At 41.8% G+C, this 24,492-nt stretch overlaps 1 protein-coding gene across 3 annotated transcripts in view; it reads left to right on the forward strand.

The window, feature by feature from the left end:
- The window catches only part of mast3b (microtubule associated serine/threonine kinase 3b), a 56,918-nt gene extending 43,265 nt beyond the window's left edge, over positions 1-13,653 (forward strand). For all 3 annotated transcript variants that reach the window (XM_083766490.1, XM_083766491.1, XM_083766492.1), the window contains 9 exons: positions 1,553-1,782; positions 2,713-2,835; positions 3,494-3,630; positions 3,832-4,019; positions 4,915-5,042; positions 6,111-6,302; positions 6,839-7,007; positions 7,994-8,361; positions 9,347-13,653. In XM_083766490.1, coding sequence (XP_083622616.1) covers positions 1,553-1,782; positions 2,713-2,835; positions 3,494-3,630; positions 3,832-4,019; positions 4,915-5,042; positions 6,111-6,302; positions 6,839-7,007; positions 7,994-8,361; positions 9,347-9,928 — 2,117 coding nt within the window. In that variant the 3' untranslated portion in view covers positions 9,929-13,653. The remainder of the gene's footprint in view (positions 1-1,552; positions 1,783-2,712; positions 2,836-3,493; positions 3,631-3,831; positions 4,020-4,914; positions 5,043-6,110; positions 6,303-6,838; positions 7,008-7,993; positions 8,362-9,346) is intronic.
- The last annotated feature ends 10,839 nt before the right edge of the window (positions 13,654-24,492 follow it).

A 24,492-nucleotide genomic window follows, 5' to 3' on the forward strand; every position in this document is an offset into this window, starting at 1 on the left:
TTTAAGGAGTGTTTGAGACGTACCCAATCAACATGTCCGTACTATTCTCTTTACCAGTCAGCTGATGTCACATACGGAATGCGCACTTTGGGGATCGTGGTATTACATTTCTTCAGGCTGGCACCATAGAAGACATGACATGACTTTGTCACATTTGGGTTAATTATTCCTATTGCACTGCATTCTGTCACCTCAAAATAATGTGTTTCTATTGATAAACACCAGTAAAATAACGTTTATTATATTTTATTTCATTCAAGTCATGATGAAGGAATGAGTTGAATGCTGCTGCTTAATGCTGTGCCTGTGGCCCCGATGGTATATGGTCTTCGCTCGTAGCATTTTATTGAAGAAGACTTGAATCGGGTGTGATACAGCATATGAAAGCAAACTTCCCAAGGATTATGGAGATGTTTTTATTTATTTTTAAGGTTGAGAAATGAAAAAATTATGGCCGTTTCTAATCTCAACATTTTACAAACAAAAGACGCAAAAAGGCTGTTGCCATGTCTCATAGAAACAAGTAAATAGGTCTATAAAAATAAGCGCATATAACAGGGGTCTGTAACCTATTTTAAATGAAGTGCCATGTTTTTATTTTCTAGATAGTGAGTCTGCCATATCCAGATTAATTTTAATGACACCACATTAAAATAAAAAAAACATATTTTGATTGTCCACAAATATAAACTTCTTCCTTCTTTTTAAATATGTTCTTGCATATTGTTATAATGATCATTATATATATCCCCCTGCAGTCAGAGTTCATAGTTTTAATGAATAAATGTGATGCATTGTGAGCTGGTATAGATCTGCTATTTTCAAAAGTAATCTTGGAAAAAAATTATTACATTTTTGGATTAGCCGTCCTTAGTTGGGCAAATGCATTCATCTGGGGATCCTTGACATGGGAATGTGCTGTGTGAGGATCACTGGTTTAAACAACATTAGGAGAAAAGCCCAAATAACCACTTTAGAAACAAGAAAAGCAACCACAACTAGTAGGCTACAACTACCAATATTTACAAGCAACTTTACAGAAAAAGAAGCCACTTATAATAAACAGACATGGCAACACTCCAGCAGCCTCCCAGAGCCGCTCAAGTGTAAAATCAAACAGTGCTTTTTGCGTTTATGAGGTGGTCAGCAATACATGGACACTCCCACAATGCTAAAATATTCAGGAACGCCGTATGCCATATGTGTGTGCGTTCAACACGGGCCGATATGCCTTTCATAATACGATTGTGCGCAGAGCGAGGGCAATTTATGTATTACCCCATTGTAAAACGGATCTTCAAAATGGCACCCATGGTATCATTTAGTGCCTTAATGGCATTTGGTATGAAGGAAGGTTGCACCTTGTTGTTGAAATGTGCTATAGACATAAACCTGCCTTGCCTTGCCTTGAAAGCGATCGCGGCCCACCCACGGTGGCTCACTTGTCAAGTGATGAGATGGTTGAGACGCACGCATTTCCAGGGATCATTTATTTTATATTTTACCAGTTGATAAACGGATCAAATGACCTGGTTCTGTCCTCCTCCTCTAGACGACACGCTCTTCAGCCTCCAGCCCAGTCCCATCTCCCCTCGCTCCCTCTCCTCCAACCCGTCGTCCAGAGACTCGTCCCCCAACAGAGGGGACCTGTCCCTCGGCCTCAGCAGTGCACGGCCCCCCATCGTGGTCCACACGTCCGGGAAGAAGTACGGCTTCACTGTGCAGGCCATCAGAGTGTACATGGGAGACAGTGACGTGTACACGGTGCACCACATGGTGTCGGTGAGTCACTATTATTATTATTATTATTATCTCTGTCGGGTGGAAACCTCATTGTCCAAAGCTGTTACTTTTTGGGATTAAAAAAAAAAGAAATAGCTTGTAGATCAGCTATATTTGAATTGGAAACCTGAAATTTATTTTGCTATTTTTGAATTGGAATCCTGAAATGTAACCTAGTTTTTATTTAATTTCAAATGCATTTAGTTATAGTTAACTTTATGAACTGTTAACATAACTACATTGGACACAAAAAGACAATAACATTAATACCAGTCATTAAGTACTAGTCATGAAGTAATTAAAGCGGGTTTTGGAATTGTAAACAGCTGAAATCAATACTATATCAGTGTATCAGCCGCATTAAGTGAAGGTGGGGGCCGCATGTGGCCCCCGGGCTGCCAGTTTCCCACCCCTGCTGTAGTATGATCAAGTGTGGCATTAATTTACGAAAAAACACAAAGGTAAAATATCGGTCCAGGTGCATGCCACATATAGGCTTTGTCCTGACATAGCGTTGCATGTTCGAGTCCCGTTCATGACGACCTTTGCTGCGTGTCTCTCCCCTTCTCTCTCTCCCTCTTTCCTGTCCATCTTCACCTGTAACTATTAATAATGGCAGAAAAGCCTAAAACAAATCGTCAAGAGGCTTCCGACCGCAATGATTAATCACTTGATTAATCATTTTATTCATTGGATAGCTATATTTATAAAACCCATAGACAGGCTCAACCACTTTCAACCTGGCGTCCCTGTTTTGGGCATATTATAATACGGGAAAATTGTCCCAAAAAAAGACCAAATCTACAAGCTCACACAACCTGTCAGTTTGTAGGCCGAGCTATCGTCTGTACTTTTGCCACGACGGTCATACGTCAAAGTATGAAATAAAATGACAGTAATTTAATACCCATTCTGTTCTTCCTGTCTCAGAGTGTGGAGGAAGGAAGCGCCGCCTACGAGGCGGGACTCCGGGCCGCTGACCTCATCACCCATGTGAACGGAGAGTCTGTCCAAGGCCTGGTTCACCCCGAGATGATCGAACTGCTGCTGAAGGTACGCAAACTACTACTACTATGTATAAATACTACTTACATATAGGTTTGTTTACATATTTGTTTGTTTGTGTGTGCAGATTGCACTGCGTTGTTGTAGGTATACATAGATGTACATGTTGGGCTCTGGATCGTTTTGTGTTCAGCTTGTTGTTTATTGTTTAAAGGACCACTTTTCAACCTATTTTCATATAATAGGTCCTTACTAATAATCATGATAAAATTGCACAATTTAGTTGTACTCGGTCTGTGTCTCACAGGAGAGCTGTGGTCAGTTCAGAAACCCGTCCTGACATCATTGATTCGGAATCCAAGCTAATAGAAACGGCAGTCTTTCTGTTCCTGACAAGTTGCAATGCGAAAATGGAAGCCACCGTTCTCACGATAATAAAAATCAAAAAAATGTTGTTTAGAAATCTTTGTCACTGGTGAACGGGTTTCTGAACTGCCCAACGCCCTCCTACAAGACACAGACTGAGTAGAAAAGAATTGTGCCATTTTTATCATGGTTATTAATGAAGACCAATTATATGAAGATAGGTTGAAAAGTGGTGAAGTGGTCCTTTATTAAGGACTTTAGTCCTGAATGCTGAATCAATCCAGTGTCTTCGACAACAACAGAACCTAATCAATCGGTGTGATTCTTCCGAAATGTGCAGAGTGGCAACAAGGTGGCGCTGCAGACCACAGCCCTCGAGAACACGTCCATCAAAGTTGGCCCGGCGCGAAAGACCAAGCACAAAGGCAAGATGGCCCGGCGGAGTAAGAAGAACAGGAGGAGAGACACTCAGGACAGGTGACATTACATAAAATTACACTTTAGGTTTTTATTTATTTATTACACTTTAGTTTGCACCACTCAGTTCACACGGGTGTGATTTTTTTTAACTTTTACTGGCCTGTCACTTTGTAAGGTTAGTGAAGGATTCTTCACACTGCCCCAATGCCACAGTATTGACCCTGTGTATATATGGTGTGTTTGTTCCCCTGCCAGCAGGCGGCGCAGCATCTTGAAGAAGCTGAGCTCCAAGCAGAGCACAGTGATGCACAGCAGCCGTAGCTTCTCCTCCGGCCTCCACCACTCGGTGTCTTCCAGTGAGAGTCTGCCGGGCTCCCCCACACACAGCCTCTCTCCTGGGCCATCGACGCCCTGCCGCAGCCCTGCACCCGACCATCAGCCTGGAGGTGAGCTCACTGTGGGAAAGGATATACAGCTGATGGCATTGCATGGCTCCACTTTTTTTTTTTAATACTGTTTTTATTAGGCATTTTTTGTATATGGCAACTTCAGAATATTATTCGACAATGATAATGAGTAATTCAGTTATGTAAAATGAAAAAAAATTACAGGTAATGTAAATGTTCCAAATACAATACAGAATAAAAAAGATATATAAATGTGATAAACAGGACAGACACTCTTGCTCTCAAACTTTTCCAACATGTTGTAAATCAAGTGAATTACAGATTTACAGTGAATTACATTATTCTTTTTTAAATGAGAAAAAAATGTATAAAGAAAAAACACTCGGTTCCTTTTTTCTTCCTTTTCTTTCCAATTTTCTATTATGCTATCTATTGTGTAGGAGGGGTCAGCGTGCACCTATTGAAATAGTCAATGAAGGGTTGCATGGCTCCACTATTTTAATATGTTCTTGAGACTGTATCTGAATCTAAGGGCATTTTCATTTAAGCTTGCAGTTTAAGAAATCTCTAGACCTGAGGTTTTTTGCCATTAGAATTTGGTGGGGTTGTTAACGTGTGAAAGGTGCTTTTGGAACCTGGTGCGGTTCAGAGAAGCAGCCTCCGGTCCACATCGAAACGCACTGGTTGTCATGCTGGATGTTAGGATCTGTTAAACATCTCATGATGTTGCAACATGATCTGTTAAACATCTCATGATGTTGCAACATTCTTATTCATGATTGTCACTCATAGACGTAATGAATTCAATGTTGTGAATCTTTGCACTGTGAACGTGGCATCCCAAACGCTGCTGGCGTGACTTCAGCGTTGGGGTTAAAACCCCCTTTCTTCATTGTGTTGATGAGTTTTAACCTTTGAACCTCTTCCTCCCCAGACACCAGCTCTCCTCAGAGCACCTCCCCCTGCTCCAGCTCTCCCAGCTCTCCGGCGGCTCACATCCGGCCCAGCTCGCTGCACGGCCTGGGCTCCAAGCTCAGCACCAGCCAGCACCGTTTCACCAAGGTGAGACTGAGGCCAGCGATTGGCTGAAATATGGCTGTCGCACAGACATATCTATCGTGGTCACTTGTTTGTTTGTTAGACTTGTTTTTCTCGACCACAAATGTTAAGCACGTTAAGATACAGTGCCCTCCATAGCCTCGTACCTGGCTAACTACTTCTCCAAAGTGAGTGACACCCACAGCAGGGAAAATTGCATGGGAAACATGGGAGAATTCTCATTCTGCTACTGTCTGCCACCATGTAAATCACTAGTTTCTTTCAAAACTGGCCTGAAACTCACCTATCATGGGACATACAGTAAATGCAATTTCCCATAATAGAATATAATAGGAGGATAGAGCTGCTGCCATTTTTCCTTTTATCTGTGTTTTGTATTTGTTGATGACATGTATTATTTTTATACTATTTATGTTTATGAATTCAATGGAAGTCCCCAGGACTTTGTTGTGTTGTGTACCACTTACTGTTAACATTTCTGACTAATAGTTATTCAAATCAGCCTGATCAAAAAAGACAGAAGCTAGGTTCATTGTTTACCTTGTATGTTATAGTTTCAAATGTACAGAATGTTAGTTAGTTCAGACAGATGTTTACCTGGTATCCTAGTTTCTTTAACCCATTCAAACCAGGAAAGCACCGGGTGCCATTTTCGACTTTAGCGTTGGCTAATTAGAGTTCTCAAATTCTGCCTGTACCCGACCCTACCCCTTCTCCTTTGGGGTTTTCGGGCCTAACATTATGCTAGTTGGGCCGAGCCAAGTGTCCCAGTTGGGGCCGGGCCTTAATTCTCAGGCCTGTTGAGAACTCTATTGGCTCTTAAAAAAAAAAAAGCTCACACGGTGCGTCAATTTGTGCCACACTGCGAGCTTGTACATCTGCTATTGTTGAACATTTTTGAAAGTGTGAACTAACTATTGATTTTAGAAGGGCTTTTTAGACTCTGCATCGGGTCTTAAGGCACTACACTGTTCTCTGTGCAGTGTGCACTCTATTCATGTCATTGTTTACCGAGTTTATAGTAAGTGGATGTGCTGAATCCCTAACTTGTACACATTGTGCTGACGGCAGATGGGCCGCAGGAAGTCCACCAGCAGCATCCCCCCGTCGCCACTGGCCTGCACCTCCGCGGCGTGCCCCTCCCCCAACGCGGGCCAGCCTCTGTCTCCTCAGCGCTCCCCCTCCCCGCTGCCGGGCCTCGCCAAGGCCCTCCAAGCCTACCACGGCATGACCCTGTCCCCCCCCACCATCGTCAGACACATGGTACGGTACGGTCCGGTCGGCTAGGCCTGTCACAATCAGCGTAATCTAGTAAGAGAGTGGCGACGCGCTTTGATCTCGCCGCAAAGCGGGGTTCTATGGGCTATAGTTCCAAACATTGGAACTATCCCATTGAGATAGAATGAGCACTTCCGCATTCCATTGTTACAATGGGAGTCAACGCTAGTGTCGCCACTCTCTTACTATATTACTCTGGTCACAATGAACATAGTCGACTGATTTTCGTGTGTTGTAATCTTTTTTTAGATCATTTCAATTGTTTTTGCATAATCGTTTCCTTTCATCTGAAAAATTGCAAAAAATAGCCAATCTACAAACTCACGACGTGTCTGAAAATGGAATGTATTAGATTATTAAATATATGTCCTGTTTTATTATTATTTATTCGGATCATTCAGAAGTTATTTTTCATATCTGTGCTGTGCAGAAAAATACAAAAAATATTTTATGGTCAAAAAATGCAATTCAATCGAAACAATGAATTGTCAACTTATCATCGTGTCATTACAACCGTACAGGTCCGGCCCCGCAGCGCCGAGCCGCCCCGCTCCCCGCTGCTCAAGAGAGTCCAGTCAGCAGAGAAGCTGTACCACAGCGCCCCTCGCAGGCACACTCTGGAAGTGCCGCTGTACGGCGAGTCGGAGTTGCTGGGGGACAGCGACGTGGACGCAGCACGACTGGCTGGAGGTAGGCTTAACCTATTTAGGCCTGTCCTCAAAATCTTTAAAAAATCTTCTAAATCCTCCAGTTTCTTCTGAAATAAATATTTTCACGTACAAGCTCGTAGCGTGCCACTTGGTGGCGCGCTATGAGCTTGTAGATCTGCTATTTTTCAATAGCTAAATTATAACATAATGTTTAAAACACCAAAATGGGTTCCAGTCCCAAAATGTAAGTAAAGTAAAAGTATCAATACTGCAATGTAGAAATACTCTGTTAAGTAAAAGTTGTGAATTCACTTACTATGTACTTGAGTAAAAGTATTGGCATCAAAATGTACTTTGTGCCAACAGTGGACAAATAGCTCTCTACCACCTAAATCCTACAGCCCATGATCACTGTTGCTGTGTTATTGCATTTTATAAGTATATTTTAATACATTTGTGTATTTTATGTAATGATGTTTTTATTGTTGTATACTGACTGCAAGTGTGCCACAGGCAAATTTCCATTTCATGTAAGATTTAATGGACAATAAAGTCTTACTAAGTACCAAAAGTAAAAGTACTCATGCATGTATGTCCTGTTATTCAAGTTTTCAAATGTATAAACATCTTTTGAAAATACGTAGATGCGACGCATTGTGAGCTTGTAGATCGGCTATTTTCAAAAGGCAGAATGAAGTGGTTTATGTATGGGTTTCTTTGTGGGTTTTTTTTGTAGTATCAAAATGTACAAAGTATGTTGTAACTAAAGTTTTCAATTAAATGTAGTGAAGTAAAAGTACAATATCTGGATCCGAGATTCAATTATTTCTTTGTACATTTATTTGTCATACTGTACGTGCCGTGTGCAACGTTTGTTTACAAACAAAGCCTTTTAGGTCAAACAGAAATGTCATTTAGAATGATTGTGTTTTTGGCACTGACTGAACATTAATGCCAGAAACATAATTAACCACAATGATGTTTGGGATGAATAAGTGGTTAATGAAAATGTCCTGGCGGCGACAGCTCTGGGTGGAGGCGGTGCGGTGTCGGGCGGTGTGTTCCTGTGTGGCCAGCGGGGGGCGCTCCTCCGGGGGGACTCCGGGGGGCCGTCGGAGCGCTGCTCCTCTGGGGAGCAGCTGGTGGTGATGAGGAAGCTCAACCTGTCGGAGAGGAGAGACTCCTTCAAGAAGCAGGAGGCGGTGCAGGAGGTCAGCTTCGACGAGCCCGAGGAGAATAAGTCCCACGCCGGCACCGCCGGGCCCACCGTCACCGTGACCGGACCCCCGCCGCCACCGCTCCCCCCTGGGGGGGCCGACGAGGACCCCCAGCCGGAGGAGCAGAAGCAGCACAGGATGGTCTGGGCGGTGATCCAGCACCGGTCCAGTGACGAGGTAGAGACACATGATGATAATGATGCTTGACACACAAACACACACACCCAGAGATAACACACACACACACGCACCAAGATAATGATTCCTAACACACACAGGTACTAGGCCTAGGGTATGCACATCTGGTGTTGTCAGTATTATCGGTGTTGGCATACATTTATTAGTTGGTAGGGACAACTCGGCAACCCTAACCAGTGTTGGGTAACGTTGCTTTTAAATGTTACATTACAGGATTACCGCCATTAAATAGTATTCCGGTACGTTACAGGATTACCTTCTGAGAAGGGTAACCTGTTAGATTATGTTTGTGTCACGATTAAACGATTAAAACCCACCTGCGAGGAAGTTTGGTAAACATAACGTCAAAGAGTGCAGCCTGGAGTGTTGTGGAGATGTGCTGGGTTTCACCATGGCAAATTGTCACCGATAAATCAAAAAAATAGTGTGAATATTTCCATGGCCTTACTAAAAGGCAAACTCTCTGTCTTCTCTCAATCTCTGCCATGTCACACGTGCGACAAATGAATGTAAATAAGACCAGTGATACTGTCACTGAAAATGAGGGACACAAAATTGTTTTGTTTATACAGGGCAATGTATAAACAATGTTTAAAGCGTATGCCTTTAAAGGTATATTCAGTGATTTCACTAAAAAAACCTTAGGTTTCGTTTTTGGCTGTGGGACCCAGCCTTTCGTCCAATCAGGATAGAGAGTCAAAAACGAAACCTAAGGTTTTTTGACCCCCAGGGGTTAACTGGGGACAGGGAGGAACTCCTTATATGGTCAGCACACTCTATAGTAGGGAGGATTATCACAACAAAACAAAAAAATAAGTGATATTTGAATTAAGTGAAATCACTGAATATACCTTTAAAGTCCCACTTCCCTATGTAGTGATCACAGAGCACGAGAGGGATTTGGAGCGTAGCCACCTTCATCAGTCATCAACAAACTGCTCTTGTGTTTGTTTGCGACCACTAGGTGGAACCGGAGGTGCCGGCAGTGACACGGTTCACCCTGGTGCCGCAGATCGCCGTTCAGGGCTCGACGGAAAGCTCGGAACAAGACGAGTGGGAGGCGTGTTCCGACGAAGAGGAGGAGACCGCCAACGGCTCGCCTGCTCAGCCGACGCTCACCACCAGGGTAGGAGGAGACTCATCATCACAGCAACGCCAAGCTTCGCCACATCCTTCTCCTCCAGGGGGCGCCCTCGCTACGACACCCGTTCAACGTCGGACGGCTGCGTCACAGCAAAACACTACGATACCCGTTCAACCCGGGACTGCAGCGTCACAGCAAAACGCTACGACACCCATTCAACCCGGGACTGCAGCGTCACAGCAAAACGCTACGACACCCGTTCAACGCGGGACTGCAGCGTCACAGCAAAACGCTACGACACCCGTTCAACGCGGGACGGCGGCGTCACAGCAAAACGCTACGACACCCGTTCAGCGCGGGACGGTGTCACAGAAAAGCACTACGACACCCGTTCCACATGGGCTGGCGTCACGCCAGCAAGGTGGCAGGGAGAGCCCTCAAAATGCACCCGTGAGGAAGTGACAGCTTGCCATGCGGTGTCTCTTGTCTGCTCTTTCAAGGACAAGTAATGTTACTGCTGAAAGGGACGTCTGCTGTCGCGAGTTTCAGTCCCGACGAATGTAAAGCTCGTTTACTGGCGCAGGGGCCATGTCCACCAGGGTGGGTTTTTTTACTGGTTGGAAACTCCAGGCGCTTGCGTAAAAGCGCTTCCAAACGCCAGAGTTGAAAATAATTCAGCTCTCAACAAGCCGATAAAAACGGCAAAATGAATGCTCAGCGCCTTGTCCCGCTGCTGCTGGGGGTTTTCCAAAAAACGTGGCACTCCCATTGTAAACGATTCAAAACATACGCTGCTGCGCCCAGGAGAAAAAAAAACCTGTCTTGGTGGACACTGACCCTTAAGGTCAATGTATGCTTTGTGCGGCGAGTGTAACATGACGAAAGCGACTTCAAAACGTCAAAAGATATGTTGCGTACCTCTGGCAAATCTCTAGTAAAGTAAGCTCCATGACCACGAAAGATGCACGAGACTACGTCCACTTCCATTTTTACATTTTGTGGTGACGCTGTGGGCGAGACACAGATGGTATGGAATATGGATGCTGAAGAAGTCAGAACATTGTGTCATGTAGTGCGACGTGTAGTTCCACACCTGTCGTTCAAAGCATCAATTGACGTCTGTTGTGTCTCTTGGCTCTTTTCCGCTATGAAGGGTTAACCCAGAACCTGAAAGCTTACAGAACCAGGAACGTTCTGTGGCGGTTCTCTTTTTTTTTGTATGTTTCAATTAGATCCAGAACCATCCCTGAAGGGGGAGGTGCATCATTAAAAATAGAAAATGAAACGAACTGAAACAAAAGCGAAAATACGAAATCATAAGTACTACCCTACCTCCCAAGCAGGACCCAAATTAGGTTCTGAGAACCTTGTATCTGAAACCGAGCCGTAGCATTATGGAAAACAAATCCAGAACCTGTGAAATGCGTTACACGGCACGGCACACTTAGTTCTTGTAGTGTGAAGGAGCCATCTGTCTGCTCTTTAACTGCTGAAAGGGACACGTGCTACTACCATGCGGTTCAGTCTGAGGAATGCAAAGCTTGTTTACTGGCTTCATTGATTGGGAAGAAAGATTTCACTTGAAGATTTTTTTATATTAGTATTATTATTATTATTTTGTAAATATTTGACACGTGTTACAGGCTTTTCCTGTTCTTATTTATTACATTTATAAGCTCTGATGAAATGTTTACAGGACAATGAAGTGTGTTTGTCTTTTGATGACTAGCCAAGCCTCCAAAAAACATTTTGTATTGATCAAATGTGGTTTTACTGTATGTCTTCACAGACTGGATTTTTCTATAAATGTTTATTTTTTAACTAATTTGTTATGGTACACAAACTAGTTTGATAATGGTAGGAAGTATATTAGGACCAAAATGCATTTTTGCAGGTAGAAGTCTTAAAATTACAAGTGCTTGTCGAGTAGATGTCTTGGGTGGATTATTATTTTTTGTTTTGTTTTTTTACACAAATTGAAAATTACATACATTACGTACTGTAGATAACCTTCCAAGAGCTTGACTCAAAGTCACCTCAGAATACGAGCTGAATATACAATCTGAATTGTAAATCTGAAACCACACAACGTTGGTATGACTGAATTTCGAGTCGAGTAGTACAGTATTCTGACAAAGTTACAGTCACCTGAAGTTGCCAAGATACATTTGCAGTATTTCACAAAGCCATATTGCATGTCATATCTACTGAAAGCTCTTTTGTGTTTAGCAAATTCAACTTTTTGCGGCAAATGTTCATAAATCGTTTTCTTATCTTTCTGGGCGATCATGCAGTCTTCACGATATCTCGGACGAAAGCAGAGTGTTCCGAGTATGATGTAATAGTGTTATCCTGAACCTCAAAGGCCTGTATTTTCTGATGGCGTGTTATCCTCCGAGTTTAAATGTACCTGACATCTTTAAAAACAGGGTTATTATAATGTATTTTGTTAACTGAAACAAAAACACTAAATAAAAAATTGAAATTAACAATGCAAAACTAACTTAAACCAAGTGAACCAAAAATAGGGTTTAATATAAAAGAATCTTCATTTCAGTTTTTCTAACATGTCTGAGGTCATGCATTCTTCCATAGTACTTTTTTCGGCTTCTATAAATGAAGGCTTTCCTCACAATACCTGGAAAAGTAAAAATAAATAAACTAAAACTAGTCGAGTCATGAAACCAAAAGTATTCCACAGTAGTAAAACTAAACTCTAATAACTCTGCTTTAAACACTGATGTAGCATGTGTGTGGGAGACTGAGTCTTACTATGAGTTTTATTCAAGCATGGATCTTAGTAATAGAGCGGACATCTGAGCCAATGTTTCGTTTACTTACATACAGTACAGGAGAAGCACAAATCTGTTGTTCTTTTCCGTTCTTTTTTTTGTAATATAACTTACCTGATATAACTGATACTTGACTGATATAATTGGAATCATGCTGAATTTCATTCTGTCTTTCGTTCTTATTAACCTACTGTATAATGACATGCCCCCCAAATACTGTAGATTTGCCAGGTTGAAAGTGGTTAAACATAGCACGTGTCAGATGTGTCATCTTTCTATTGATTTTGTGGCATGTGGTTTCCCTGGTAACGAGCAGCTCAGAGCCTACAGTTCATGGTGTATTAGTCCTTTTCACTGAAAATGTAGCTTTTGTGTTCAGTTCAGTCCAGAGGCGCCATGTCTGAGCTGTTCGTTTCTACTTGTTTTGCTGTTTGTTGATGTTTACTGCAGGGAGGAGGGTCATAGTACACTAAAGTCAGTGTCACACACCTGGAAATATCTGATCTACAAGCTCACAGAGGTGGTTGCAGTAGCAACAAACTGTACTCGACTAAAGGAATTGTTACTTCAGTGTGGTGGGCCACCCATAGAGTTATATATCTATAGAGAAGACACCCGAGTTCTCCTCCCATCCACTTGCATTAAGTTGCTCAAAAGCGCATGAGGCGGATTCACTCCTCCTTCCTGGTAGGAACAGAGTGCATTCTGGGACGGATTGGCCCCAAACACATGAACGCGCTGCCGTTGACTATCATTGTGCCGTTTGTGCGCGTTCACGTATGAAACATTCGTTCACGTGTCATGGCCCCAATCACATGAACGTGCGCAATGATAGTCAACGGAGCAGCGCTGGCTCGAGCTGCACTACCAAATCCGGCCACTATGTCCATTTCGCCTCAGGGTTTCCTCTGGGTGCCTTCTCTAGAAATATATACTCTAAGGGGCCACCCCGACCCACATCGTATATCACATGACCAATACCCAAGGTCCAACGATACCTAATTGTTTAAATCAAAACAGCATTGAAATATAAAAGTGCTTCTCAAATAAAATTAACAGTTACTTTTATTCCTTCACATTTGGCCCAAATAAGGAGTACAAATTCACATTAAAAGTGAAGAATATGCTGCATTGGAACTATAAAATGTATACTTACTGTAAGAAAATGTAATGTTATTACCCACCTCTGCAAGCTTGCAGCACGTTGCATGGCGCATGACGTCTGAACGAGAACAGGCAATTTGATTACTCCACACCATGGGCTTATTTTGAACAAATGCAATTTTTTTGTATTTGTAAATGATATTACAAATGATATTACCTATTCATGTATATTTTGATGAGGCTTTCTTTGTAACCAACCAAACAAATGGTTATTGTTATTGCTGTTGATGAATGTACTGTGGTATGTATGGTTAAAGGTTGCGGGGTGGCGGGAGTTGTGTGTGTGGGGGGGGGGGGGTCAAGTTCTTCCCAGACAAGGGCACACACGGTTCATGGCTCAGCGTTGTTCATGGTCAGGTTCAGGTTCCAACATTTTTCAAAAGCCCACGTGTTCCTCCACACACAACTAACTAGTCTTCCCATAATCTCCATGTCTCTCGCTGGAACAGAAACGGAGGTTTTGCCTCGAACATCCGCTCAGCCCTGTTGAGGTGCACTCCAGTGTGTTGACTTTATTTATCATCCCCGTTAGCTGCCACACCTGGCAACAGCTATTCTTCCTGGCGTCCTCCTTAGTCCTTACACAATTGTATGCTAAAAGCAAAAACAAGTTGACCGATATCACAAAAATACTTTACAGCATAAAAACATGGTTAGTGCATTCACCTAAGTAATATTACATGGTATAGTTAAATAAACAGAATTATAATATTGTTCCTCCATATTGGTGCAGAGAGTGCAATCAGTGCCAACGGATGTAGATATGTATTTCACTTCCAGCTAGAATGCCACAGATGGAGCTTTTCCTAACTGCCCATTGGTGTTGCTAGCTGTCTTTGAGCCCTTTGGTAATGGTTAGACACTGTATTGAACATGTTTCAAATGCTTCTGTGCGTTGTCCGAAAGATGCCAAATCTGCTGAAAATGAATTGATTCGTGGTTGAAAATCAAAAGCTGTCGTTTGGAAAAGCTTTGCTGAGCCGTATTCTTGCCAGTGTGTCAGAATTGTTTACAATGACAAAAATGTGCCATGTACAAATCATTTTGTATCCTGTGTTTCTATGATATAAATCTCTTTGATACCCTATCGGAAAACTGCACGTTACTTATCATTAAGTTAGTGACTCCTTAACGGGCAGTATCATAATAATAATGTTTAAAAATATATATATATTTGTATCGGGTACCAAGTACAACATACATTAATATCAAGCATGTTTTGTACCAGATTTAGCTACTAGCTCATTTCCATCTAGTACGTGTGTGACTGTGTGCGAGGTTTTGTCAAGGGAGGGGGCCTCTGAGGGGGGAAAAAAGGTTCTGAACCACTGCTTCAGATCAAAGTTGCAGACCGAAACACTTGTATGTTCATGTTCTGTTCTCATGTGAACTGTTCTACTCAGTGCATGCTGCATGACACAAGCACATGTGTCTTAATCAGGCTGTCTCTGTTGGTGCACCCAGTAAAGAAATGTGTACTTTGATGCATCTGAATGTGGACTGTTGGTTTTTATTTCTAAATGTTTTTTCTTAGTCTTAGTGGCACCGAGAGAGTTTAACACATTGAAATCGACAAAGCATCTGTAATTTTAGCTACAGTGTGTATATATATATAGCAACATAGTTTTTCAGAAAACATGGTGCGGTCACACGGCCAGATGCAAAGATGAATGGTAGTATCATTTGGAGCAGCTACGTGCATCATTGCATCTTTGCATCGTCATGTCGCTGGCTTCCATTTATAATGAATGGTAGACTGTGTCGCTGCGTCTGCCCGCGTGAGCGCAACATTAGGATTTTGAATATTGGTTTAGATGGAACATAATTGCGACCATAGGTTGCAGTTTACTATGGAAACCTGGCCGTCAGTCGTTCGGTCGGTCATGCCTCCATATATGGTCACACCTTGTGACATCACGCCTCCATATTATGGTCACGCCACCATAATGGCCGATTCCATATATGAAGATCACGACACTGACCTCATCAAACTCTGGACATACATTGAGAAGACTTGATCATCGCCTAGATCTGCATATATGGAGCCGGGCAGCAACTCTTACATCTGACCTCAAACCCTTAGATCTCCATATATGGAGCTGACCTGTTCTGATATTTCATATGTTGATCCTTCCGCACCTGTCCTTCCTCTTCAATGTCTCCCTTTTGACTGATAACCTGTCCATTCAAACTCTGGACGGGCCTGGTCCAAAGTTATTAGTGCAGCCGGCGAAAGCTAGAGTTAGTTCTCAACAGGCCCAAAAATAAATGCCCGGCCCTACCTGGACCCTCATCAAACCCTGTACACTCGACATGCTTCATATATGGCCACTAGTACAGAATTCATTCCATATGTTGATCTGACTCCCCCATGCCAAAATGCCAGCACTTGCCCAGTTGTCTGCCGTCACCCAGGCGGAATGCGTGCACGGAGAAGGGTACAAATTTTAAAAAGAAAATGCCCATGGGTCGTTGTGTGAATTGGATTTGCACTTACACTATGTCCAGACTGAAGTATTAAACAGGGTTAACCACTTAACACCCCAGCATCCTTATTGTTGTGAAAGCTCACAATTTCGACGGGCTGCGAGCTTGTCGATCGGCTATTTTCAGAGAAAGCTTTCTGATAGGTATCTTTCTTTTGTAGATCTGTGATTTTGGTGGATGACGGTTTTCATGTGATCTATGACTCAGTGTCCCCTATGGTCTTGCCGAACTATGGATTATGAATTGCCCTGTGACTGACATTTGATGTCACTCTGTCCCACTGACTTTAAAATAGTAACACCTCTCCCCTAGCCAGTGTCTTGATATGAATTGTTTAGTTTTCCGATTGCCATAACATAACATGTTTTTACAGGCTTGTATTATACTAACTGCACTCATAGTGACGTCCTGGCATTATCTGTCTCATTTAATCAGTCTCCATGCGGTGTCTTCTCAGTCATTGAGTTAGGATACGGTAGGCGCTGTTTTAATTCAACATGCATCTGCTGTGTTATCAGTCTAGTTTGACCCTGGCCTAGTAACTCAGTGCAGGAAAAGACGTTATCTACAGTTTGCCTGGCAACGCCTGCCTAAGCGCTCTCCAGGCCTCAATGGGCATTCATGTGCTGGTCCAATGAGCACTCGACAATCAGTGCTACAGCCAATGAATGTCATGTCATCCATGTTTATGCCATAATATGTTTTCATCTGTCCCTTTGTAAACAAATATGTTTTTTGACCTTGTTGTTCAACACATTTTCCGGTGTATTGATTACGGTATGCTATATTAACCATGTTCGATTTGAACATCGACATGAGAGATCTTTGTGAAACGCTGTCCGGATTGCATGCCTGTCTTCTCTCCCGAAACAATGGTGAATATATCTGATTGAACCTCCCTCTAAGTTCTGCTTGTCTGAGTTCTCTTACTTGTGTCCGTCAATTCATTCTAAGGTATTTTGGTTAACTCTGTTATACTCTGACTTTTACTCATTATAGCCTAAAAGGTTTTTATAACCATTTCTGTAAAGTTCTGCTTCTATTCTGGTAAAGAGTATTTATGGTACTTAGATTACTTTCTAAAGTATTTATTCAGTTCCGGTGTTCCGGAGCTCTCTCTAGCTCTAGCTCTCAAGCTATCGATCCTATTATAGTTATTAATTTATACAGTCCTTAGTCTTATCCAGTATATGGTGGAAAAATACCCATCACTTTCTCTACAATAACTGCCCTACAAAGGTCTAATGGTGTGTCAACTGATCAGCCAAATGAGATATCAACATAAGTGATATTACACTATAATTATATATGTTCTTGAGGTAATTGTTTATCTCCCAAAATCATGAAGGCTAATTTGACCTTTTGGGGTACACAAATACGCTTGTGTGTCCAAAAACGTATGTAGGCCTACTGCACGGCTTTGTAGGACAGAATAACAGAAAGTAAGTTAAGAGTCTTAACTAAGTTAAAACGTTAAGAGTCCTGGCTGGGCGGTATGACTTCCAATTAATAACACAACTATTTAATTTCAAACTTTTGCCTCGATTCTTACGATTGATCCATTTTTTTGTATACTTTTTCTTTTACACTGCCCTGTCTGTACCCTATCAAACTTAGAACCCATCGTCAAAAAATGTTTCCGCATGTCAGTCCATTGGTGTGTCTTATCTGCGTGTGCATCCCGTTCTGAATGCCAGTTTAAACCAGAGGTTTTCCAATGCATCCAGATGTGCACGGTGTTCTAAAAGATCACTGCATAGATACTGTATAGAACACTGCATATATACTGTATAGAACACTGCATAGATACTGTATAGATCACTGCATAGATACTGTATAGAATCTATAGATCACTGCATACAGTAGATACTGTATACATCACTGCATAGATACTGTATAGAACACTGCATAGATACTGTATAGATCACTGCATAGGGGTCAGTGACGTGACACCCCAAAAAAAGTGCTTTTTAAAAACCTTTAAATAACAGGAATAAAAATGATTTACTTTTGTTCTACTCACTCTCATCTTTATGGAAACATATTTAGTTTTTAGATATTTTATTGGAATCAGAATTTATTCAGCATTTTGTTGTACTTGTGCCTGAAATCGTCATATGGTGTGACATGACAATAATTGTTTATAAAATGAAAGTGGAGTACACCTTTCTTAAGTTGGTCACTTTATCAAAGTCCTTTATCATAACTAACCTGTGATCCACTATAGTTTTGTGAAAATGTATTCAATCTGTATATTATTTCCGTAATCATCACTCAATGTGAGGCCCATGTTATCGGTCTTTCAATATATTTTGTATTTATTGTGACAAAACGTTCTCTAAAATTACACAAATATTTGTGACTCTTCCTTAGACTATTTGCTATGTAATCCATGAACATTAATGGTTTCATCATTAATAAAGGTATGATTTTTTTCACTATTTGGAACGTCACACCAAATGATTTAGTGTCACACCGTATGATCATATCTTCATTTTTCAAAGCAAACTGTGTTTTAACCTACTTATTAGTGAGTACTGAACTTTACAGATTGATTTAACAATTACTCAGGAAAAACAGCAACAGGAAAATTGCTTTAACATTGAATAACATGGCAATGACTGAATAATGTCTAAAAATAGACGTTTAAAACACATCTAAAAATAGACGTGTTTTAGACGTCTATTTTTTGACGTTTTTCAACGTCTATTTTTAGACGGTTTTTATCCCATTTTTAGACGCATGTCTAATAGCCGGCTATTGCTCAGTGGGATGGTCAAAAATTATGAAAAAACGAGGATTTAAAAAAAATCTAAAAATGATGGGCTATAACCCATCGATTTTCATTTTTTTCATTTTTTTCAAATCCTAAAAAATGATGAAAAACGGCGTGCTATAGTATGCCGTGCGGTATGGGCTATAGTCCATGGTCAAAAATGATGAAAAACGAGGATTAAAAAATAATTCAAAATTTCAAAAAACGATTAAAAAAAATCGTTTTTTTTTCATTCTTTTCAATTCCTCAAAAATGATGAAAAACGGCGTGCTACAGTACAGTAGTACAGTACAGTACGATATGATATGGGCTATTAGACGAGTGTCTAAAAATGGTATAAAATGTCTAAAAATAGACGTCTAGTTTTTTATCCCATTTTTAGACGCACGTAATCCTCAAAAATGATGAAAAACGGCGTGCTACAGTATGCTGTACGATATGGGCTATTAGACGAGCATCTAAAAATAGGATAAAAATAGACGTCTAAAACACGTCTATTTTTAGACGTGTTTTAGACGTCTATTTTTAGACGTTTTTTATCCCATCTTTAGATCTCTCTCTACGTCGTCCTCAGACGAGCCCTCCATCGGCGTCTCCAGTCATCTCGGTTCTCCATACATCTGGACAGCTCCTTTGTGCTTTCCGCACCAGTATCTTTCTTTAGTACGTCCACGTAGGTAGGTGTGGGACGTCCTCTCGATCGATGCCCGTGTGTTGGTTCCCACAGTACAAGCTTTTTGGCCGGGAGTTCTTGATGTCGGTGGCAGTGGCCAGCTAGTCTCATCCTCCTTACTGCTATCTTCTCTGTTACACTTGGTAATGCCCCGTACAGAAGCTTGTTGGTGATGTGCTCATCCTGGTTGATGTTAAGTACCACACGTAACATTCTGGTGTAGCACCCGTCCAGGGATTTCTGTAGGGCTTGTTTAAGTGTCCAGCATTCACAGCCATAGAGGAGGACAGACTCCAGCAGAGAAGAAACTGATCTTGATGTGTTGGGGGAGGTTGGATTTCCACACACTGGTCATACCGTTAAGAGCTCGCCAGGCAAGTGCCTTCCTCACTTTAAGGTCCTTCTCTGTGGAGTCGACCCATGCGCCCAGGTATTTGAAGTCACTGACCTCCTTTAGGACAATACCCTCTATTGTCGTTAGGGGCAGATGTTCTTGGGGGATGTTGTAGAGTATGACCTCAGTCTTCTTTGCATTTAGACTGAGGCCAACTTTGGCGCACTCCATCTCCACACAGGTCAGGAGAGCCTGTGCCTGCCTTACGTTGTCAGATAGCAGGCAGATGTCATCAGCGTAGTCCAGGTCTGTGAGATGCACGTCTAATAGCCGGCTATTGCTCTTTTTTTAATCCTCAAAAATGATGAAAAACGGCGTTCTACAGTATGCCGTACGATACCCGTCTAAAAATAGACGTGTTTTAGACGTCTATTTTTAGACGTTTTTCAACGTCTATTTTTAGACGTTTTTTATCCCATTTTTAGACGCACGTCTAATAGCCGGCTATTGCTCAGTGGGATGGTCAAAAATGATTAAAATGAGGATTCAAAAATATTTCAAAAATTCAAAAAACGATGGGCTATATATAACCCATCGTTTTTTTTCATTCTTTTCAATTCCTCAAAAATGATGAAAAACGGCGTGCTACAGTACAGTAGTACAGTACAGTACGATATGATATGGGCTATTAGACGAGTGTCAAAAAATAGGATAAAAATAGACGTCTAAAACACGTCTATTTTTAGACGTGTTTTAGACGTCTATTTTTCGACGTTTTTTCGACGTCTATTTTTCGACGTTTTTTATCCCACTATTGCTCAGTGGGATGGTCAAAAAAATCAAAAAACGAGGATTAAAAAATAAATAAAAAAACGATGGGCTATAACCCATCGTTTTTTCTTTTTTCATTCTTTTCAAATCCTCAAAAATGATGAAAAACGGCGTGCTACAGTATGCCGTACGATATGGGCTATTAGATGAGCGTCTAAAAATGGGGTAAAAAACGTCTAAAACGTCAATTTTTAGACGCACGTCTAATAGCTATTGCTCAGTGGGATGGTCAAAAATTATGAAAACGAGGATTAAAAAAAAAATCTAAAATCTAAAACGATGGGCTATAACCCATCGTTGTTTTTTTTCAAATCCTCAAAAATGATGAAAGACGGCGTGCTATAGTATGCCGTACGATATGGGCTATTAGATGAGCGTCTAAAAATGGAATGAAAAACGTCTAAAAATAGACGTCTAGAACACGTCTAAAAATAGACGTGTTTTAGACGTCTATTTTTAGACGTTTTTCAACGTCTATTTTTAGGACGTTTTTTTATCCCATTTTTAGACGCACGTCTAATAGCCGGCTATTGCTCAGCGGGATGGTCAAAAATTATTAAAACGAGGATTCAAAAATATTTCAAAAAATCAAAAAACGATGGGCTATAACCCATCGTTTTTTTTTCATTCTTTTCAATTCCTCAAAAATGATGAAAAACGGCGTGCTACAGTACAGTAGTACAGTACAGTACGATATGATATGGGCTATTAGACGAGTGTCTAAAAATAGGATAAAAATAGACGTCTAAAACACCTCTATTTTTAGACGTGTTTTAGACGTCTATTTTAGAAGTTTTTTAGACGTCTATTTTTTGACGTTTTTTATCCCATCTTTAGATGCACGTCTAATAGCCGGCTATTGCTCAGTGGGATGGTCAAAAATGATTAAAAGAGGATTTAAAAATATTTAAAAAATAAAAAAACGATGGGCTATAACCCATCGTTTTTTGTTTTTTTTTTAATCCTCAAAAATTATGAAAAACAGTGTGTGCTACAGTATGCCGTACAATACCCGAACACGTCTAAAAATAGACGTGTTTTAGACGTCTATTTTTAGACGTTTTTCAACGTCTATTTTTAGACGTTTTTTATCCCATTTTTAGACGCACGTCTAATAGCCGGCTATTGCTCAGTGGGATGGTCAAAAATTATGAAAAACGAGGATTCGTTTTTCCGTTTTCCGTTCTTTCCGTTTTTCCCTTCTTTTGCCCTTCTTTTGCCCTTCTTTTGCCTGTCTTTTTCCCCTTCTTTTCCCCTTCTTTTGCCTGTCTTTTGCCCCTTCTTTGCCCCTTCTTTTGCCTGTCTTTTGCCCCTTCTTTTGCCCTTCTTTTACACTTCTTTTGCCCTTCTTTTGCCCTTCTTTTGCCCTTCTTTTGCCCTTCTTTTGCCCTTCTTTTGACATTCTTTTGCCCTTCTTTTGCCCCTTCTTTTGCCTGTCTTTTGCCCTTCTTTTGCCCTTCTTTTGCCTGTCTTTTGCCCCTTCTTTTGCCCTTCTTTTGTCCCTTCTTTTGCCTGTCTTTTGCCTGTCTTTTGCCCTTCTTTTGCCTGTCTTTTGCCCCTTCTTTTGCCTGTCTTTTGCCTGTCTTTTGCCCTTCTTTTGCCCTTCTTTTGCCCTTCTTTTGCCCTTCTTTTGCCCCTTCTTTTGCCTGTCTTTTGCCCCTTCTTTTGCCCCTTCTTTTGCCTGTATTTTGCCCCTTCTTTTGCCTGTCTTTTGCCCTTCTTTTGCCTGTCTTTTGCCCTTCTTTTGCCCTTCTTTTACACTTCTTTGCCCTTCTTTTGCCCTTCTTTTGCCCTTTTTTTGCCCTTCTTTTGCCCTTCTTTTGCCCTTCTTTTGCCCTTCTTTTGCCCCTTCTTTTGCCTGTCTTTTGCCCCTTCCTTTGCCCTTCTTTTGCCCTTCTTTTGCCTGTCTTTTGCCCTTCTTTTGCCTGTCTTTTGCCCTTCTTTTGCCCTTCTTTTGCCCCTTCTTTTGCCCCCTTCTTTTGCCTGTCTTTTGCCTGTCTTTTGCCCTTCTTTTGCCTGTCTTTTGCCCCTTCTTTTGCCTGTCTTTTGCCTGTCTTTTGCCCTTCTTTGCCCTTCTTTTGCCCTTCTTTTGCCCTTCTTTTGCCTGTCTTTTGCCCTTCTTTTGCCCTTCTTTTGCCTGTCTTTTGCCCCTTCCTTTGCCCCTTCTTTTGCCCTTCTTTTGCCCTTCTTTTGCCCTTCTTTTGCCTGTATTTTGCCCTTCTTTTGCCCTTCTTTTGCCTGTCTTTGCCCTTCTTTTGCCCCTTCTTTTGCCCCTTCTTTTGCCTGTCTTTTGCCCTTCTTTTGCCCTTCTTTTGCCCTTCTTTTGCCTGTCTTTTGCCCCTTCTTTTGCCCTTCTTTTACACTTCTTTTGCCCTTCTTTTGCCCCTTCCTCTTTGCCCTTCTTTTGCCCTTCTTTTTGCCCCTTCTTTTCTGTCTTTTGCCCTTCTTTTGCCCTTCTTTTGCCTGTCTTTTGCCCTTCTTTTGCCTGTCTTTTGCCCTTCTTTTGCCCTTCTTTTGCCCCCTTCTTTGCCTGTCTTTTGCCTGTCTTTTGCCCTTCTTTTGCCTGTCTTTTGCTCCTTCTTTTGCCTGTCCTTTTGCCTGTCTTTTGCCCTTCTTTTGCCCTTCTTTTGCCCTTCTTTTGCCTGTCTTTTGCCCCTTCTTTTGCCCTTCTTTTGCCTGTCTTATGCCCTTCTTTTGCCCTTCTTATGCCTGTCTTTTGCCTGTCTTTTGCCCCCTTCCTTTGCCCCTTCTTTTGCCCTTCTTTTGCCCTTCTTTTGCCCTGTCTTTTGCCCCCTTCTTTTGCCCTTCTTTGCTGTCTTTTGCCCTTCTTTTGCCCTTCTTTTGCCTGTCTTTTGCCTGTCTTTTGCCCCTTCCTTTGCCCCATCTTTTGCCCTTCTTTTGCCCTTCTTTTGCCTGTCTTTTGCCCCTTCTTTGCCCTTCTTTTGCCCTTCTTTGCCCTTCTTTTGCCCTTCTTTTGCCCCTTCTTTGCCCTTCTTTTGCCTGTCTTTTGCCCTTCTTTTGCCTGTCTTTTGCCCTTCTTTTGCCCCTTCTTTTGCCCTTCTTTTGCCCTTCTTTTGCCTGTCTTTTGCCCCTTCTTTTGCCCTTCTTTTGCCCTTCTTTTGCCCCTTCTTTTGCCTGTCTTTGCCCCCTTCTTTTGCCCCTTCTTTTGCCTGTATTTTGCCCCTTCTTTTGCCTGTCTTTTGCCCTTCTTTTGCCTGTCTTTTGCCCCTTCTTTTGCCCTTCTTTTACACTTCTTTTGCCCTTCTTTTGCCCTTCTTCTTGCCCTTTTTTTGCCCTTCTTTTGCCCTTCTTTTGCCCTTCTTTTGCCCCTTCTTTTGCCCTTCTTTTGCCCTTCTTTTGCCTGTCTTTTGCCCTTCTTTTGCCTGTCTTTTGCCCTTCTTTTGCCTGTCTTTTGCCCTTCTTTTGCCCTTCTTTTGCCCCTTCTTTTGCCTGTCTTTTGCCTGTCTTTTGCCCTTCTTTTGCCTGTCTTTTGCCCCTTCTTTTGCCTGTCTTTTGCCTGTCTTTTGCCCTTCTTTTGCCCTTCTTTTGCCTGTCTTTTGCCCTTCTTTTGCCCTTCTTTTGCCTGTCTTTTGCCCCTTCCTTTGCCCCTTCTTTTGCCCTTCTTTTGCCCTTCTTTTGCCCTTCTTTTGCCCTTCTTTTGCCTGTATTTTGCCCTTCTTTTGCCCTTCTTTTGCCTGTCTTTTGCCCTTCTTTTGCCCCTTCTTTTGCCCCTTCTTTTGCCTGTCTTTTGCCCTTCTTTTGCCCTTCTTTTGCCCTTCTTTTGCCCCTTCTTTTGCCCTTCTTTTACACTTCTTTTGCCCTTCTTTTGCCCTCTTTGCCCTTCTTTTGCCCTTCTTTTGCCCCTTCTTTTGCCTGTCTTTTGCCCTTCTTTTGCCCTTCTTTTGCCCGTCTTTTGCCCTTCTTTTGCCTGTCTTTTGCCCTTCTTTTGCCTGTCTTTTGCCTTCTTTT

This window comes from Protomyctophum parallelum, assembly GCF_964188405.1.
Source record: "Protomyctophum parallelum genome assembly, chromosome: 6".
Taxonomy (NCBI): Eukaryota; Metazoa; Chordata; class Actinopteri; order Myctophiformes; family Myctophidae; genus Protomyctophum; species Protomyctophum parallelum.